This window comes from Pseudorca crassidens, chromosome 12 (genome assembly GCF_039906515.1).
Source record: "Pseudorca crassidens isolate mPseCra1 chromosome 12, mPseCra1.hap1, whole genome shotgun sequence".
Lineage (NCBI taxonomy): Eukaryota > Metazoa > Chordata > Mammalia > Artiodactyla > Delphinidae > Pseudorca > Pseudorca crassidens.
This window is the reverse complement of record NC_090307.1, coordinates 12,557,681-12,574,446: the sequence shown is the minus strand read 5'-3', so window position 1 is coordinate 12,574,446 and position 16,766 is coordinate 12,557,681. Positions and strand designations below refer to the sequence as shown.

At 46.0% G+C, this 16,766-nt stretch overlaps 1 protein-coding gene across 1 annotated transcript in view; it reads left to right on the top strand.

Moving 5' to 3' along the window:
- Positions 1–16,308, top strand: part of LOC137204217 (uncharacterized) — a 46,288-nt gene extending 29,980 nt beyond the window's left edge. The window contains exons 9-16 of the mRNA XM_067701455.1: positions 308–449; positions 697–1,074; positions 5,779–5,956; positions 7,232–7,369; positions 9,557–9,674; positions 11,645–11,787; positions 13,751–13,903; positions 15,514–16,308. Of these exons, the coding sequence (XP_067557556.1) occupies positions 308–449; positions 697–1,074; positions 5,779–5,956; positions 7,232–7,369; positions 9,557–9,674; positions 11,645–11,787; positions 13,751–13,903; positions 15,514–15,918 (1,655 nt within the window). The 3' untranslated portion in view covers positions 15,919–16,308. The remainder of the gene's footprint in view (positions 1–307; positions 450–696; positions 1,075–5,778; positions 5,957–7,231; positions 7,370–9,556; positions 9,675–11,644; positions 11,788–13,750; positions 13,904–15,513) is intronic.
- The last annotated feature ends 458 nt before the right edge of the window (positions 16,309–16,766 follow it).

Here is a 16,766-nt window from a genome sequence, read left to right as displayed (position 1 = left end):
TAGCGTGCGTAATATATTAGTATTTAGCATAAAGCACATGTAAATTCGATAGTGGAGACGCATGCTTAAAAATTGTTTTGATGGGACGTCCTACCAAAACTGTTTGGAAACCACTGGCTTTAGGAAGCTTTAACCTCTGGTTTTGCTTTTAGTTAATTTTCAAAGTGGAGTTCCGATTCTGAAGCTGCTCTTGCATACACGCGTACTAACCCAGGAAAACAAGCCAATGCCCCAATTGGCTAAGTCTTCCCCAAACACCGTCAGGGGACGGGTTACTTGCCTCCCCTGCCACGCCTTCTGCTCTCAGGCCGCGGCAGGAGGGTGCGCGCGAGCCTCAGCCTCCGCCCGGAAGTCCAGCCTGGGAGTGCAGAGTCAGAGATTGCACAGGGCAGCGCCATCTGCCGGTGCTCTGAGTCACCGCCGGAAGCCGGCCCGAAAGCAAAGCGGACGTGAAGCATCCACCAAGCTGGAATAGCAGCGGCCGCAGCAACAGCTGGAATCTCCCAGGTACCAGGGCGGGGAGGACTCCCGAGCCCTCAGGTTCCCACGGCGGCCGCCTCTAGCCTAGAGTTCCTGCGGAGAGAGGAAGGGAGGAAGGGGGCGAGGAGGCGAGGAAGGGAGGCCAGAGGCAGACGCAGGGGTTGGGAAAGGAGGAGGAGAGGACTAGGGGAACGACGGCAGGAGGTATCCGGGCAGGAGAGCTGCGGGGCTGGGGTCGCCCTGGCCCCCGCCGTACCCTGGGCCCCCGGCCCGCTTGGTCTGGGGCTCGAAAGTGAGTCTCCAAGGACCGGGCTCCGAGACCCGAGCGCAGGTGCGCGGTGCGCAGACCCGCCCTGGGTCAGAGGGTGGCCTCCGGAGTAGAAGGGCCAAGCGGCCTGCCGCCGCCGCTGCGCTGCGATTTGCTGGCAGTGAGGGCGTGGCCGGGAACCCGAGCCTGGGCGGCGGTTCCCGGACATGGATGGGCGGGAGCTTTGGAGAGAGTGAGTGGGAGGACCGCAGGGTCAGCAGGAAGACTGTGGCGCCCACTGCCTCCTCGCCCGGAGTTTTCATGGAGCCTTGGGCAGGTTCGCAGAGGTGCTGGGTCAATGCCACCTACAGCACAAGTCCCTGTCCCCTCTGCGATCCAGCTTATTGCGCGTACCTCCCCTCCCCTCCTCTTGTTCTCCTCCACTTCCTGCAACTTCTCATTCTTCTTTTTCTTCTTCTCCCTCCCTCCCTCCCTCCCCTCCCTCCCTCCCCTCCCCTACCTCCCAGTCACCCAGCCTGACAGTTCCATCTTCTAGTCTTTAGTGCAGAAATTTCCTCTGTATTAGGCAGTCCCTGGTCTATTGCAGTGGTCTACCGGCAGGGTCCACAGCCTTTTTACCCACCAAATGGTGAGACGCAATATTTTTCTAAAACTTAGGTATAGCATTTGTTTGAAAACCGTTCCTGGCTTTCCAGACCATAGCTCAAGTCCAAACCTTCAAACCTGGCGTGAGGGGCCCCTCCTGCCTCACGCATCATTTCTCTCACAGGAGACACACCCACCCAGGGCCCTGGGTCCCCGCACAAACCATGGCCTTCCTCTACATTCTTTGTACCTGCCTATCCCGCAGCCACAGCCCGAACATTCACCTCCCTCTTTCACCACCTTCAGGAGCTCCTGCCCAGTCCTGTTTCCCTTCTCCCGAACTCCTAAAGAGAATTCATTCTGCTTTACTGTGGGCTTCCTTAGCACTTTGTCGGTTTTCTTGGTACGGAGTGCACAGCCAGCTTGAAACCATGCATTCATGCATGTGTATCTCCCCAAGGGTGGGAGCTCCCAGTCAGGAATTATGGCATTTGTTTTTTACTTTTTTTCTTCAAAATCATATACGGACAATTGGACATAAGTGCTCTTTGAACAGATTCACTTTGGGATGTGAGTATGGGATGGGGGAGTGGAGCAGGGAGATGACAGGCATTCAAGGCCCCCAGGAGAGAATGATGCTGAGTACAGTCAGCCCTCCCCTCTATCACTGGTTCTGCACTTGCACATTCAACCAACAGCAGATGGAAAGTATTTGAAAAAAGTTCTAGAAAGTTCCTAAAAGGAAAACTTGAATTTGCGCCCTCTGGCAACTATTTACGTAGCATTTACATTGTATTAGGGATTGTAAGTAATCTAGGGCTGATTTAAGGTATACAAGAGGATGTGTGTAGGTTATGAGCAAATACTATACCATTTTATATAAGGGACTTGAGCATCCTTGGATTTTGGTATCCACGGGGGTCCTGAAACCCATCCCCCATGGATACCGAGGGACAACTACTTGGAAGCAGAAGGCTTGCTTTTGTGGCTGAATCTGTCAGTTTTTTCTGAGACCTGAGGACAGTATTTAATTGTTCTGACCTTGTTTGTTCACCTGTGAAAGGAAAACGAGTTTAATGCCAATCCATTTTACTAGCTGGAAATAAAATCTTTTCACTGGTGTGAGCTGGGGCACATCTGAGAGGTGCACTGGTGTGTGTGTGCGATGGTGTGTCAGTGCTGGGGGTGAGATGCTGATGGGAAGTACTCTGCTGCTGACCAGCACCTGGATGTTGGAAAGGAATGGAGGTGAGGAAATGAGATGAAGAAAGAGGCAATATGGAAGAAACCAGAAATAGACATTTACAATTAAGAGCAGTTACAATGTAAAGAGGAAATTGATGTGATATTCCAGTTCATTCCTTTGCCTTTTCAGATTGGACAACTACACACACACACACACACACACACACACACACTCACTCACTCACTCATCAGCCCAAGCTTATGTCTGCTTCACCTTGGTTCCTGTAAAACAAAGAAAGTTGCCCACCATCCAGTTCTACAAGGATCAAGTCATTAGCCATTGCAGTCACTGACCTACAGTGCACGCTGAAAGGAATTCAGGATGAAAAACAGGATGAGGCACTCTGTGCTTTGGGAAAACAGCCTCTTTAGAGAGAGGTATCGCAGGAAAAAATTTTAATGAACCCAGATTCTTGCACTTCTCCTACGTAGGAAAGCATTAAAATCACTAACTGAGATATCTGGTCCTCGTGACTAGCAGTAACCCTTTACTGATATGTATGTCTGCCTGCGTGCATTCCCTAAAATCATGCTTCTCCCCCTACCTCCTCAGAGCTCTCTGAGAGGCTGGCTCCCAGCCTACAGTCCTCAGTAAGACCACCGAATAAAACTTAGCTCACGACTTAATCTCACGTTGTGCATTTTTTATTTCAGTCCACAGGTCAAAACTCTTATGCTCATGTAAGATCAAATCCAAATTTATTCCTGTCTTTCATCTCCAGTTTACCTAATTCTTTCCTTCTTTGAGTCTCTTTGGTGCCACCTTCTGGTAGGCGCAGTGCTATCAAGTTTGAATATCCCTCCTGGCTCCTAGGTTTTTATTTTCCGAAACATCCTCAAGTGTAAAGTGAGGAAATGTGGGGTGAGAAGTGGCCTGGAGGCAGGCTGAGGCTTGCTCTGTGGTGGGACTTGCCCACTGCAGACACATCAGCCTTGCAGCCCTCGGGTTCAAGCCCTGCAGTTGACGGCTCTGGAGGGACTTACTGAAGTGAGGGCAGTGAGGAACTTAACACTGTGTCCTCTATTAAATGACCTGTTAAGTATAGAGCACTGTTTTCAAATTGTGCCATTGTTGTATTTTCTTGGTTGACTTTTTTTTTTTTTCGGTACGCGGGGCTCTCACTGTTGTGGCCTCTCCCGTTGTGGAGCACAGACTCCGGACGCGCAGGCTCAGCGGCCATGGCTCACGGGCCCAGCCGCTCCGCGGCATGTGGGATCTTCCCGGACCGGGGCACAAACCCGCGTCACCTGCATCGGCAGGCGGACTCCCAACCACTGCGCCACCAGGGAAGCCCCTGGTTGACGTTTTAATACATTTTTTTCAAACTTTAAAGAATGTGCACTGGTTTGGGCTGTTGTTTTATATTTAGAGTGTGAACTTCACACCGTTTCTTTTTTTTTTTTTTTCCCACCACCCTTTTTTTTTCTTTTAAACCAGAGACATCTCCTCTTGAAAAAAATATCTTAGGATGAAGCTTCAAAGGAATCATTCAACAGTGAAGAGGCTCCAGTTAAAACAGTTGTGTTCCCCACCCACTTTCCCCTCCTGCCCTTGAGGCCCAGAAGACCCACCCCCTCCAAGTCTAAATGAAATATACTTTCAAGACTGCTGCAGGAGGCCCTTCTAGTCCACTGGGGAACTGAAAGAAGGACCAGGGAATGGACCATCTGTTTATAAAAATGAGCGCATGCATGATGACCCTTATCTCTAGGTGGAGTTTCCAGTACTTTTCTTGTTTGCTAATTTTCCAAATTGGAACATATTTTTCTTGTGTAGCTTTACAATTTTTGAGTTACAAATATACATACCAATTGAAAAAAGATAGCATAATAGAAAAAATAGCTTATAGCATCATGGGATTATGGGTGACGATTTGTCCTTTTATGTTCCAAAACGTCTTCAACTGTAACAACAGAGAGATTCAGGGAAAACAAGATGAGCTGATGAACTTTAGTAATTTACTGACTAGCAGCCCAGGTTTCTCGAAGGTTTAATAGAAATAAATGCAGCATTTATAAAATTTTTCTAAAAGTATAAAAATTAATATGCTGCGAAAGCTTTTCACAACTTTCAGCAAGGTGCCTGCTGCGATTGTGCTCCCACCATCCCACGGAGACGATCTTCCTTGACAATTACATTTTAAAGGGATGGCTGCTAGGGACTTGAGAAGGATTGTCTTGGGCTGTAAAATAGGAAAGAGGCTTTTCAAAATGTTTACCTCTCAAAGGAGCAGAGGAAGAACTTACAATGACAAATTGCCTAAAGTAAGTGCTCTAAGGAAAGAGAGGTCAGGCACCAGAGGTAGGAAGAAGCTTGTCTAAAGTTTAGTCAAGCTTGGGGGGAAAGTGAAGCCTGGATCCAGAATTAGTGCCTGATTCAAAGTGTGCGTCTGATGACTGGAGATTTGGGCTTCATGTTCTACCTCCGTGCCCAGGGGCTCCCTTCACAGCTCCCAGCCCAGTTTCAACAGCTCCGGTGGAAAATGGTGTATTGTTTTCGAGTCCTTCGGATTTAAAGTAAATTTCGTGTCTTCCCAGGAGCCCACATTTTAGGGCAGACCATCCGAGAAAAACCCTCCAAAATCTGTTGAAATCCATCCGGCTGTTTTCATGTGACATCGTGACAGAAATGTCATTTTTATTTATAGTATATTATAATTCATAGAACATTGCTTATAAATTATGCCAGAGACAGCAAACTGAAGAACTATTAGTCATAGGGGGATTTATCTTACAGTTCTGGAGGTCAGAAGTCCGTAAGATATTGGCAGAGCTACATTTTAAGTCTGGAGGCTCTAGGGCAGAGTCCGTTCTCTTGCCTTTTGCAGCTCCCAGAGGCTGCCTGCGTTCTGTGTCTCCACACCGTCCTGACCGTTGCGTCCATCCTCACTTCTCCTTCTCTGGCTCTGACCCTCTTGCCTTCCTCTTTAAGAAGCCTGTGATTACACTGAACCCACCTGATGATGCAGGTGACTCCATCTCAAGGTCCTTAGTCCAGTCACATCCGCCCAGTCCTTATTGCCGTGTAAGATAACATCGCCACAGGTTTTGGAGGTTCAACACGGATGTCTGGGGATGCAGTTATTCTGCTGCCTATACCCAGTGTCCACAGACAGGGCTGGAGGTGTGACTAGTGACTAGTGCGCAGTGGCTAGTGGAGGGCATGGCTAACGTGCTTCTGTGTTGTGCTTTGGGTACAGACCTTCACTGATGGATGATCTCTGTGAAGCAAATGGCACTTTTGCCATCAACTTATTAAAACTGCTGGGTGAAAAGGACAACCTGCGAAACGTGTTCTTCTCTCCCCTGAGCCTCTCCTCTGCCCTGACCATGGTCTTAATGGGGGCCAAAGGAAACACTGCGGCGCAGATGTCCCAGGTATGCGTGCCCACCACAAAGGAAGACCAAGGGCGGGCTTCCTCTGTGCTTTCATAGAGCTGGTCTGTTCATCCTTCACTCCAGCTGATGGAAGCCAGTGAGGCTGGGAGGTGGGAGGGGCACCGTGGTGAGGGAGAGAAAGCGGACATGGGTGGAAAGGTGAATTGTGTAAGACGGAATCTCCTGCTAGTTTTCATGGGAGAAATCAAGTCACTATGTTATTTTCTGCATCTTTGATAAGAAAGGTGAACTAAAATTCTGTTCCACAAAAAGGCCAAGAATTTCCACTTTGTTCTGTTTTAAACTTTTGCTAACATTGTATTTCAAATTGAAATGCAACTGTGTAAATGAACCTTTTTGTTAAATCGGTTGTTCTAGTGTACAATTATGCATAAGTGGAAGACGAATGCAACACAAATGAGGACTTACATCTTCTGGAGTTTTTTAGAGGGAATATATTATCTGATTGATCTGAAATGGGTTATATGTGCGCTTAGCTACCAATGAAGTAGTGGATATTACTTTAGGAAAGTAGACCTTCCCCTATTTATGTCTTAGTTGCTTTGACTGTCTGGTGAATGTATCCCAGAAAACTGTCATATACACATCATGTTCCCACTAATAGCGGGGTGCGCAGACACCCCCCAGAAGCGTGTCCACGGCCACAGTTGAATCCCTGGTGGCTCTTTTTTTTCCAGCTCCCTGGAGGATTGAGGCTTTGGACTGGGGTTGTTGGGAGATAAGGGAACAGCCTTGATTCTCACTCTGACCTGACATTTAAGTCACAGTCTGGTCTGGAGGACTTCTGTGGAATTGCTAATGAAACATTTCTGCTCATCTTGTCTTCTGTGGGTCATTCCCGCTACCTGTTTGTTCTGTTCTGTCTCCCTCCTGAGTTATTACGTGCTGTCTTCCTGGCATAGATAAATCTGCTAGAGCAGGGCTTTCCACCTGGGGGCGATTTTTCCTCCCTGGAACAGTTGACAAAGTCTGGACAGAGTTGGTGGTCATAACAAAGAGGTGCTACTGACATCTAGTGAGCAGAGGCCAAAAATGCAGCTAAAAATCCTAGGATGTGCAGGCTAGCCTCCCAACAAAGTATGTGGCCCCAAAAGTCTATACTGCCAGGTTGAGGAACCCTGTGCTAGACGGTTAAACAAAACTCATTTTAAAATAGGATTCTCGGTGATTTTCAGTGTAGAAATTTGTTTGGAAATAGCTCTTTGCGGGAGAAATGGCATGTCAAAAGTTGCCGTTCTTGTCTTCTATTACCAGGCACTTTGTTTGAACAAAGGTGGAGATATTCACCAAGGATTCCAGTCACTTCTCATGGAATTGAACAAATCTGGCCCTCAGTACTTGCTCAGAACTGCCAACAGACTCTTCGGGGAAAAGACATGTGATTTCCTGCCAGTAAGTATTGCTCGCACACTGATGAAAAAGAAATTGAAAATAATACAGAAACTACAGAAGAGCAGAGATAAAGTGTAGCTCTGCTGCCTTAAAAATGTGCTTTGGGCTTCCCTGGTGGCGCAGTGGTTGAGAGTCCCCTTGCCGATGCAGGGGACGCGGGTTCGTGCCCCGGTCCGGGAAGATCCCACGTGCCGTGGAGCGGCTGGGCCCGTGAGCCATGGCCGCTGAGCCTGCGCGTCCGGAGCCTGTGCTCCGCAACGGGAGAGGCCACAACGGTGAGAGGCCCGCGTACCGCAAAAAAAAAAAAAAAAAAAAATGTGCTTAGAATTATATTTTGTAATTGTAATTTTGAATTTTATGATTCCTTCTGAATTCTGTCCTTTGAAAAAGTATTGTCTCTGATACATCTTCCCAGATATCAATTTCAATTTGTCCATCTTCCTGCACCCAGACCTGCCTCTCCCCCTTGATCCCCTTCTCAGTGACCACATCACTCTCGCCATCCCCTGATCTCATCTCTGATTGTTGGGCTGTTTCTGTGGAGCTGGCCTCGCAAAGTCTCTTAGATTTGTCCCGTCTTCTGAATCACCACCGCCATTGCCGGGTCCAGACTCTCACATCTTCTACACTGTTACTTTAATTGTTTCCTAATGGATCTCTCCAAACTCAGCCTAGTCTTTTCACACTACTGACAGAATAATCTTTCTAAAATTAAAATCTGTTCATAAAAAATAAGGTTTTGAACCTGGGTAGTTCCTATTTACTGCAACATATAATTCCAAAGCTCCCTAGTCCAGTAAAAGCCTGCCATTGTTCAATAAGTGAAGTCCAAAAAATTATGCCACATAATATGCAGAGTGATGCTATCTTAAGATTAATGAAATGATCAGGACAAGTCTGGCCATCTCATTGGCCAGCAGTTCCAAGGGTTATTTTGTTAGACTCAGATACAATCGTGTTCTAGCTGCTGTTGGGTGCTGCCCTGTGGAGGTCGCCTGCTCTGGGCTTAAATATTATTGGAGATGATTCTGGATCCCTCAGCTAGTTAGGTTTTCTAGGATAAGCACTCGTGATTCCAGGAATCTCCTGGTTAATTGATATTCATTTTTGAATATCAGACTGACCTTGGAATACTGTAATTGGGGAATACTGGGGACACAGGGAACCATTCTCCACTTCTCTTGGTTGCTTGGGTCCTTCTTCTCTCTACATCTTCTTTCTTCTATAGAAGCTAAAATGTTTGAGAACAGGAGATGGGCGGAGGATGGGAGCCCATTGCCAGGCACATTATATCAGAAAACAAGTTTTCATGAGGTGAGTTATCCTTGGGTTTTAATGTATTGCATATAACAACCTTCTTGATTTTATCCCAACTTATATTCCATGGCTCATCCCTTGTCACTGTTTTCCCTAATACCCTACACACACACACACACACACACACACACACACATTGAACCTGTAAGATTTGTTGATAATCTAGTTCTACTGTGGAGCCTCCCAATCATTCCCTAAGGATATTTCAGACACTGTGGTTGGTGCTGATGATACAAAAATGAGTGAAACAGGGTTAGACCACCTAGTAGGGGAGACAAAATCAAACAGAAAGTCAATATGGAGTTTAAGCGTTTGACAGGAATGTTCACGGGCTGTTTTGTGCATGGCTGCCGCCGTCTGTATTCTCAAAACATATTGTAGGGGCTTCCCTGGTGGCGCAGTGGCTGAGAGTCCACCTGCCGATGCAGGGGACACGGGTTCGGGCCCCGGTCCGGGAAGATCCCCCATGCCGCAGAGCGGCTGGGCCCGTGAGCCATGGCCGCTGAGCCTGCGCATCCGGAGCCTGCGCTCCGCAACGCGAGAGGCCACAGCAGTGAGAGGCCCACGTACTGCAAAATAAATAAATAAATAAAATTGTAATTATCGTGTGTATATGTTTCTCCCTCAGCAGACTGTGAGCCACCTCAGGTCCAAGGTCATGTCTTCACCCTGGTGTCCAGCACCTGGCACTGTACCAGGCACAAAGCCAGCAGTCTATACATTTTGATTAATTGCATAAATGAGTCTTAAAGTACAGGGTGCCCTGTGCAAGCATTTGTGCTAGAAACACGTTAAGAAAGAAATGTTTTCACACTTTTAGGAAACTTTGACAAGTGGAATGTGGCCAAACTAGGTATTTTGCATTTGTAGGCTTTTAAGGAGTCCTGCCAGAAGTTCTATCAGGCAGACCTGGAGGAACTGAACTTTTCTAAAGACACTGAAGAATGCAGGAAACACGTAAATGACTGGGTGACGGAGAAGACTGAAGGTGAGAGATTTTCATTTCAGGAGATGTGGTGTTATGAGGGACACAGAGCTGAGATTGCCGGATGTGACCTCCACGGGTGGCCACTGTGACCCTAACCTGGGATGTGACCTCCACGGGTGGCCACTGTGACCCTGTAACCTGGGATGTGACCTCCACGGGTGGCCACTGTGACCCTGTAACCTGGGATGTGACCTCCACGGGTGGCCACTGTGACCCTGTAACCTGGGATGTGACCTCCACGGGTGGCCACTGAGACCCTGTAACCTGGGATGTGACCTCCACGGGTGGCCACTGTGACCCTGTAACCTGGGATGTGACCTCCACGGGTGGCCACTGTGACCCTGTAACCAGTGGCCTGTTTATGTGTGTTTGCTGGGCTTTCAGGCCATTGATGCAATTCTGATATTTTTCTTGGGCTTACGAAGTGGTGATTTCTGAAAAATGCTTAAACCTAATGTTAGTCTCTCAGATGCCCTCCCCTCTGGAAGGTAATGGAACATCCCCGAAAAATGCTTCCTCTTTGGTTGCCCCATTTAACTTCTACCTGCGAGGACACTGCCGTGCTCTAAGGGCAGGACATTCCATTTAGGTTATAGCTGAGGTGGGACACCGTTTCATGTCACCTCCCAGTGGTGATGTGAGCCGCTCTAGTTTCATCCACAGCCCTCTCCTGCCCTCTGAACTTGGCTGTGGCTAAGTTTGCTTTTCTGAATTTGCTCCAGATTCTGGAAGTGCAGCTACTGTGGAGCATACAGGGTGCCCTGTCCAGACACATTCTGTCTCAGCAGAAACATTTCTGCCAGTTCTCAATTAGAGTGCAGAGAAAAAGGACGTGCTTTTCAGAACTCTAAGTACTCAGCACGTAATTTAGAGACGTCAGCAGGCGGGGAGGTTACGTCACTCGTTTGTTCACATGCCCACCTGGCACTCATTATTCCATCCATTCCATCTTATGGCGCATCCACTGCGCGTCAGGCAGCCACAATACCCGTGATCACGCAGGCAGCCAACGACCATCGGAAGGGAAGAGCCTTTCACGTTGATATTTTCGTACGTCACGTGTGTAGTGGTCTCTGGCTCTCCAGTTGATCTAGCAGCACTGAGTCACCTAGGGAAGCCAGAAGCTTCTCCACACCTCACCCTCCCTCCACCACCCACTTCCCCCTCCACGGCTGCTCACACCCTTCCTTCCAACAGGTTGACCACCCAAGATTTCCCGGAATAGCAGAGCTGGAGAGGGGGTTGGGGATCACCTTGTCTCCGCTCTCATTGGACAACTCAATTTGGGCCCCTTTATTGCATCCCCCTAATTCTTTTGCCCCATTCCCTCCCTCCAGGAAGCTGCCTTCTCCCATTTACAGATCTGTATCCCCATCCTTTGGAAGCCTCTTCTCACCTAAATGAGACTTGAAGGTGGGCACAGAGCAACGATTCTTAATCAGAATCAACCTCTAGGGGATATCTGGCCATAACTGAAGACATTTTCAGTTGTCATAGTTGGGGGAAGTGATACTGGCTAAACATCCTAAACACACAGGACCATCCCCCAAACAAAGAATTATGTGGCCTAAAATGCCAGTAGTGGCGTGGCTGAGAAATGACGGTGCCAAGGTCGAGAAGCTTACAGTTGGAATCGAGACTCTTGGGTTATTTTCTCAGCTCAACCACTTGGTCGCCTATGTGACCTTGGCAAAAAGTCAGGCAAATACTCTGAACCTGAATTTCTACATCTATAAATTGAGGGCAAAATGGTCGTTGACCTGCCTGCTTCAAGATTCTTGTTTAAGGACAAACACTACGCTGTACGTGTGCACAGAATGAAACACCATCACCCCGATTCCTCAGGCAGCCGGAACTACAGGATCCAGCCTTTCCTCCACCAAGCCTCGGCTTTCAGTGTCAAGAGAGCTTTTGTAAAAGAATGTTTATTCTCCCCCAATAGCAATAACTTTCTCTCATACTCTTTACAGGAAAGATTTCAGAGATACTGGGGGCTGGGGCAATCGGTCCTCTGACTAAGCTGGTCCTCGTGAATGCAACCTATTTCAAAGGAAAGTGGAATGAGCAATTTGACAGAAAGCACACAAGGGGAATGACCTTTAAAACCAACAAGGTAGGGACATATTTTTGCAGATATACAGCTACTTTCTAAAGTACTACTCTGGGAAAGGTTGTGAGTGAATGGAAAAACATAATTTATTTCACACTGTCTTGATTCTTAATTTATTATTTCTGAAGGAATTTCATGCCCCCTATATATCTCTTATTGGAATGGGAAAGAGAAAAACGAAAATAATTGTTACACTGATCATTTTGTTTTTGGATCCTTGGTCAAATCGATCTTCTCTCTCTGGTCATGTTATTTGGATTGAAAGAAACTGTCTTCTAAGCCTTGGAATTATGTTTGTATTTTACTATCACTGTTGTATTTAGACACTTTCTTGCAACAGTCAGTGACAACTGTGACTATTTATTGCCTTAGAATTCATGGCTGTACAATTCCTAATACAAGAAAAAAAGTGTTAGCAAATGTTCAGGCCAGCTTTGTTTTTATTTATTCTTGGAACTTCTTAAGAAATAAAAATTATACGTATTTAAGGTGTACAAGGTGAGGGTTTGATAAACATATACATAGTGAAATGATTACCGCAGTCAAGCTAATTAAAATATCTTTCCCTCACATAGTCACCATATATTTTCTGTGATGACAGCGCCGAAATCTACCCTCTTAGCAAATTTCCAGTATTTGATACGGTATTATTAACTATAGCATCATGTTGTATATTTGATTTCTAGAATTACATACCTAACTTTAAAACACTTTTCTCCACTTTTGAATATGATAACGGCTGGGGTCAGTAACTGTTAGCTTGGAATTTGACCTCCATCCGCTTGATAACAGTGTATTACACAAAAATTTATAAATCTAGAATATATTTGATGCAAGCTTTAAAAATGGTGGACCCTAGACATCTGATCAAGGTTCCCCCTTCAAGAAAAGCAAGGCCATAAAGCCAATTATATAATTGAGCAAGTTTTCAGAATAGAAGTATAACTCCCGGGGCTTCCCTGGTGGCGCAGTGGTTAAGAATCCGCCTGCCAATGCAGCGGACATGGGTTCGAGCCCTGGTCCAGGAAGATCCCACATGCCGCAGAGCAACGAAGCCCGTGAGCCACAACTACTGAGCCCGCGTGCCCAGAGCCCGTGCTCCGCAACAAGAGAAGCCACCGCAACGAGAAGCCCGCGCACCACAACAAAGAGTAGTAGCCCCCGCGCGCAGCAACGAAGACCCAACACAGCCAAAAATAAATAAATAAATTTATTGGGGGAAAAAAAAAAGTATAACTCCCTCTGGCCTATATACCTTTTCCAACCAGATCTTTCTGCCTAAAGACCTGAATATTAGTTAAATTTCCCCTTAACTTGGAGAAATAATTTTATTTTTTTAGATATATATATATTTTTAATGAATTTATTTTTGGCTGTGTCGGGTCTTCGTTTCTGTGCGAGGGCTTTCTCTAGTTGCGGTGAGTGGGGCCACTCTTCATCGCGGTGCGTGGGCGTCTCACTGTCGTGGCCTCTCTTGTTGCAGAGCACGGGCTCCAGACGCGCAGGCTCAGTAGCTGTAGTGCGCGGGCTTAGTTGTTCCGCGGCATGTGGGATTTTCCCAGACCAGGGCTCGAACCCGTGTCCCCTGCATTGGCAGGCAGATTCTCAACCACTGCGCCACCAGGGAAGCCCGAGAAATAATTTAATTAAAAGGTCCCTGGGAGTGCTTCTCTACCCATCTTCTCAAAAGAGAAAAAAAAAACACAATTTCTTCTGAGAATAATATAGTTTTGTGTCTCTCTATATTCATCAATTGATTCTCTCCTGCCTCATAATACTTGATCTGCTGGGGCAACAGAATGTTATACTCAACACTAATATGTAATAATGAAGACTTTACATCAATCAGCATAAGTGCATAGAAATAATAATTATATGTACCTAGGGATTCTGCGAATCAGACATATCTTTTAGTGCACTGCGCTCATTTTTCAGTAATTTGATTTTAATGTTGTATTCTTATTAGGAGAAGAAGACAGTGCAGATGATGTTTAAGCAAGCTAAATTTAAAATGGGGTATGTGGAGGAGGTGCACGCCCAGGTCCTGGAGCTGCCCTACGTGGAGGGGGTGCTGAGTATGCTCATTTTACTGCCTGATGACAACACAGATCTCGCTGTGGTAAGCCCTTGGCAATGAGTCTGAGTGTCCATGGATCCAGGCTAAGCTCATTTTTAAAAGTCCATCCACCAGATAGCATTTGAGGAATTTCCAATTTAGGATTATTTTAAGGAGTGCTAAATGAACACCACTGCATGTCTTTGGGTGAACATGTGTATGCATTTCCTGTTGAGGGTACCACTAGGAGTGGAATTGCTGGTATTGACAAATTTTGATGAAGCTTAGAAGAGAGACTTCCAAAAATATAAGAACATTATTATTTATTTTGAAGGGAGGGTCTAGCTGAGAGCCCAATAATTACTGAACAAAAGGACAGGAAAAGGATAAGAATGGGTCTGGGCCGTGTTCCTCAAACATTAATGTGCATATTAACCTAATGGGATCTTGTTAAAATGCAGACTTTTATTTGGGGGGAGTTATGGCCTGAGATTTTGCATTTCTAACAAGATTCCAAGTGATGCAGATGCCGTTGGTCATAGACCAACTTGAGGAGCAAGTGTCTAAAGTACAGGTGAGGAATTTATCTCAGACACGAGGAACACATCTTCCCGTGACGGAAAGTGGGGGTTCAGGATGGGGGCAAGTAACTTTGTAGGGTGGGAGGCACAGGAGTGATAGTATGCTCGTTATCTGGCTCTCTGGGGTGGAGGGGAAGCATTATGATATTTAGTGATTCCTGTGGTGTAAATACCCCCACCATGGCTGAAGTTAGGCTCCCGAGGGTTTAACAATTGACTCTCACCGGAGATCCAAGCCAGCTCCAGCCCACCGCCTGCACACCAGCACACCGCTGTGACGCTAGGGCCTGCCTGATCTCCCTGGCTTCTCCATGGAATCAGGAAGGTCCTGGCATAAGTCAAGGATGAGCTCTGTCACGGCGACTTGAGAAGAAAATTAGGAGAGTCTAGGAATAGAGCTGACATCCAAACCCAGCTGTCACGGGAGAGGAGAACTCACCTGGACTCCAGGTGGTGAAGGGAAGTGGGGACGCAAGTGGAAGCCCCCTCTTCCTCCTTTATTTCTTCCCTGTGGATAAACAGAATGAGTTCTGGGTCTTGTAGGTTTTGAAACTCCAGGGCAGGCAGAGGGCAAACAAGGATGCCAGAAGCAATCGTCCTGTGGAATTCCCCATTGCTGCTCTCCCCTCCCCAGAATCCACATCTTCCTTCCCGTTCAGATGATCCCCGATTTCCCCATTTTTCATCCATCAGAGTTCTGAGCCATGCTTTGTCTCCCTTTTGTCGAACAAGTTCTCAAACTCATGGTAAAGTGTTCCGCATGAATACAATCAATTGGTTATGAGAATTTTCTAAATTAAAAAAATGCTTGAAATGAATTTGCTACAGATAGTTAAAAATAAAACCCTATCTTTGTCTCAGGTGTTTTCTAACTGTTCTTCTCTTGTGGCCATAAAACAAGGAAAATGCAAGAATTTGAGGGGAAATCCAGGTGTGTTTATAAGAGGAAATATCCCTTAGATTGTCTTGGACTAGATCTCACCATCTAACTGCAGGTCATGCGTGTGTGTGGAGGTGTTAATGAGTGGGGGGATGGGTGGGTACCAGGCTCTTGTCATCTAGCCTTTAAGATTTAACTCTTCATTATTTCAGGTGGAAAAGGCACTTACATATGAGAAGTTCAGAGCCTGGACAAATCCAGAAAAGCTGACTAAGGATAAAGTTCAAGTTTTTCTTCCCAGATTAAAGCTGGAGGAGAGTTATGACTTGGAGGCTTTTCTTCGAAGTTTAGGAATGACTGATGCTTTTGAGGAAGCCAAGGCCGACTTTTCTGGAATGTCAGCCAAGAAGAACGTGCCCATGTCCAAGGTCGTGCACAAGTGCTTTGTAGAGGTCAACGAGGAGGGCACGGAGGCAGCTGCGGCCACCGCGGTGGTCAGGAACTCCCTGTGCAGCAGAACTGAGCCAAGGTTTTGTGCAGACCACCCCTTCCTTTTCTTCATCAGGCACCATGAAACCAACAGCATTTTGTTCTGCGGCAAGTTCTCTTCTCCATAAAGAGCTGCAGTCGTCGTACGTCACTCTGCCTACCCTGCCTTACTTCAAATTCCCTGTGACCAAATTGATGCGGTGGTTTGAATGCCAAAATAAAGTGTAATTATGGTAACAGGACCCCCTCACAGAGTTGTTGAGAGGATTTAATAGGTTGATAAAGAGGTTAGAGCAATACCTGCTATAGCTGTACACAATATCATTATTAGACAAGAGTCAATTGCATTTTTATGCATCTAAAATGCAATAGTTAGAAAATGTAATTAATTTTGCACTAAAAATATAATGTTCTTAGGAATGATAATTAACAAAAGATAAGACTGTTATGTTGAAAATTATAAAGTGCTATTGACAGTCATTAACGATGACCAAAATAAATGGACATATTTCATATCACGAATAGACCTTGAGTTAAAAAATTGTCAGTTCTCCCCCACTTGTCCTATTGATGTAATTCTAATCCAAATTCTAGCAATGCTTCTATGGAACCTGACAAGTTTATTTAAAAATTTATATGAATAAGCAAAAGGCCAAAATTTATAACACATTTCTAAAGAAAAAGATCAAGTTGCAGAGCTCTGCTCTACTAGATATTGAAGCTTGTCATAAAGCCCTGGTAATACAGTGTGGTGTTTACACAGGGATAGACAGATTAATAGTACAGAAGAGCCCAGAAGCATACTTACTCATACATGAAATGTGAAATAGAAAAGAATTGGTATTAGAGGTCAATAGGAAAATGACAGCCCAATACAGTATGCTGGGAAACATTCCTTATTTAAAAGAAGAAAACAATTATTGAGATAGTAAACACTTAACGAGAAATGAAAATTTTATATGCTTTACAAGAAAAT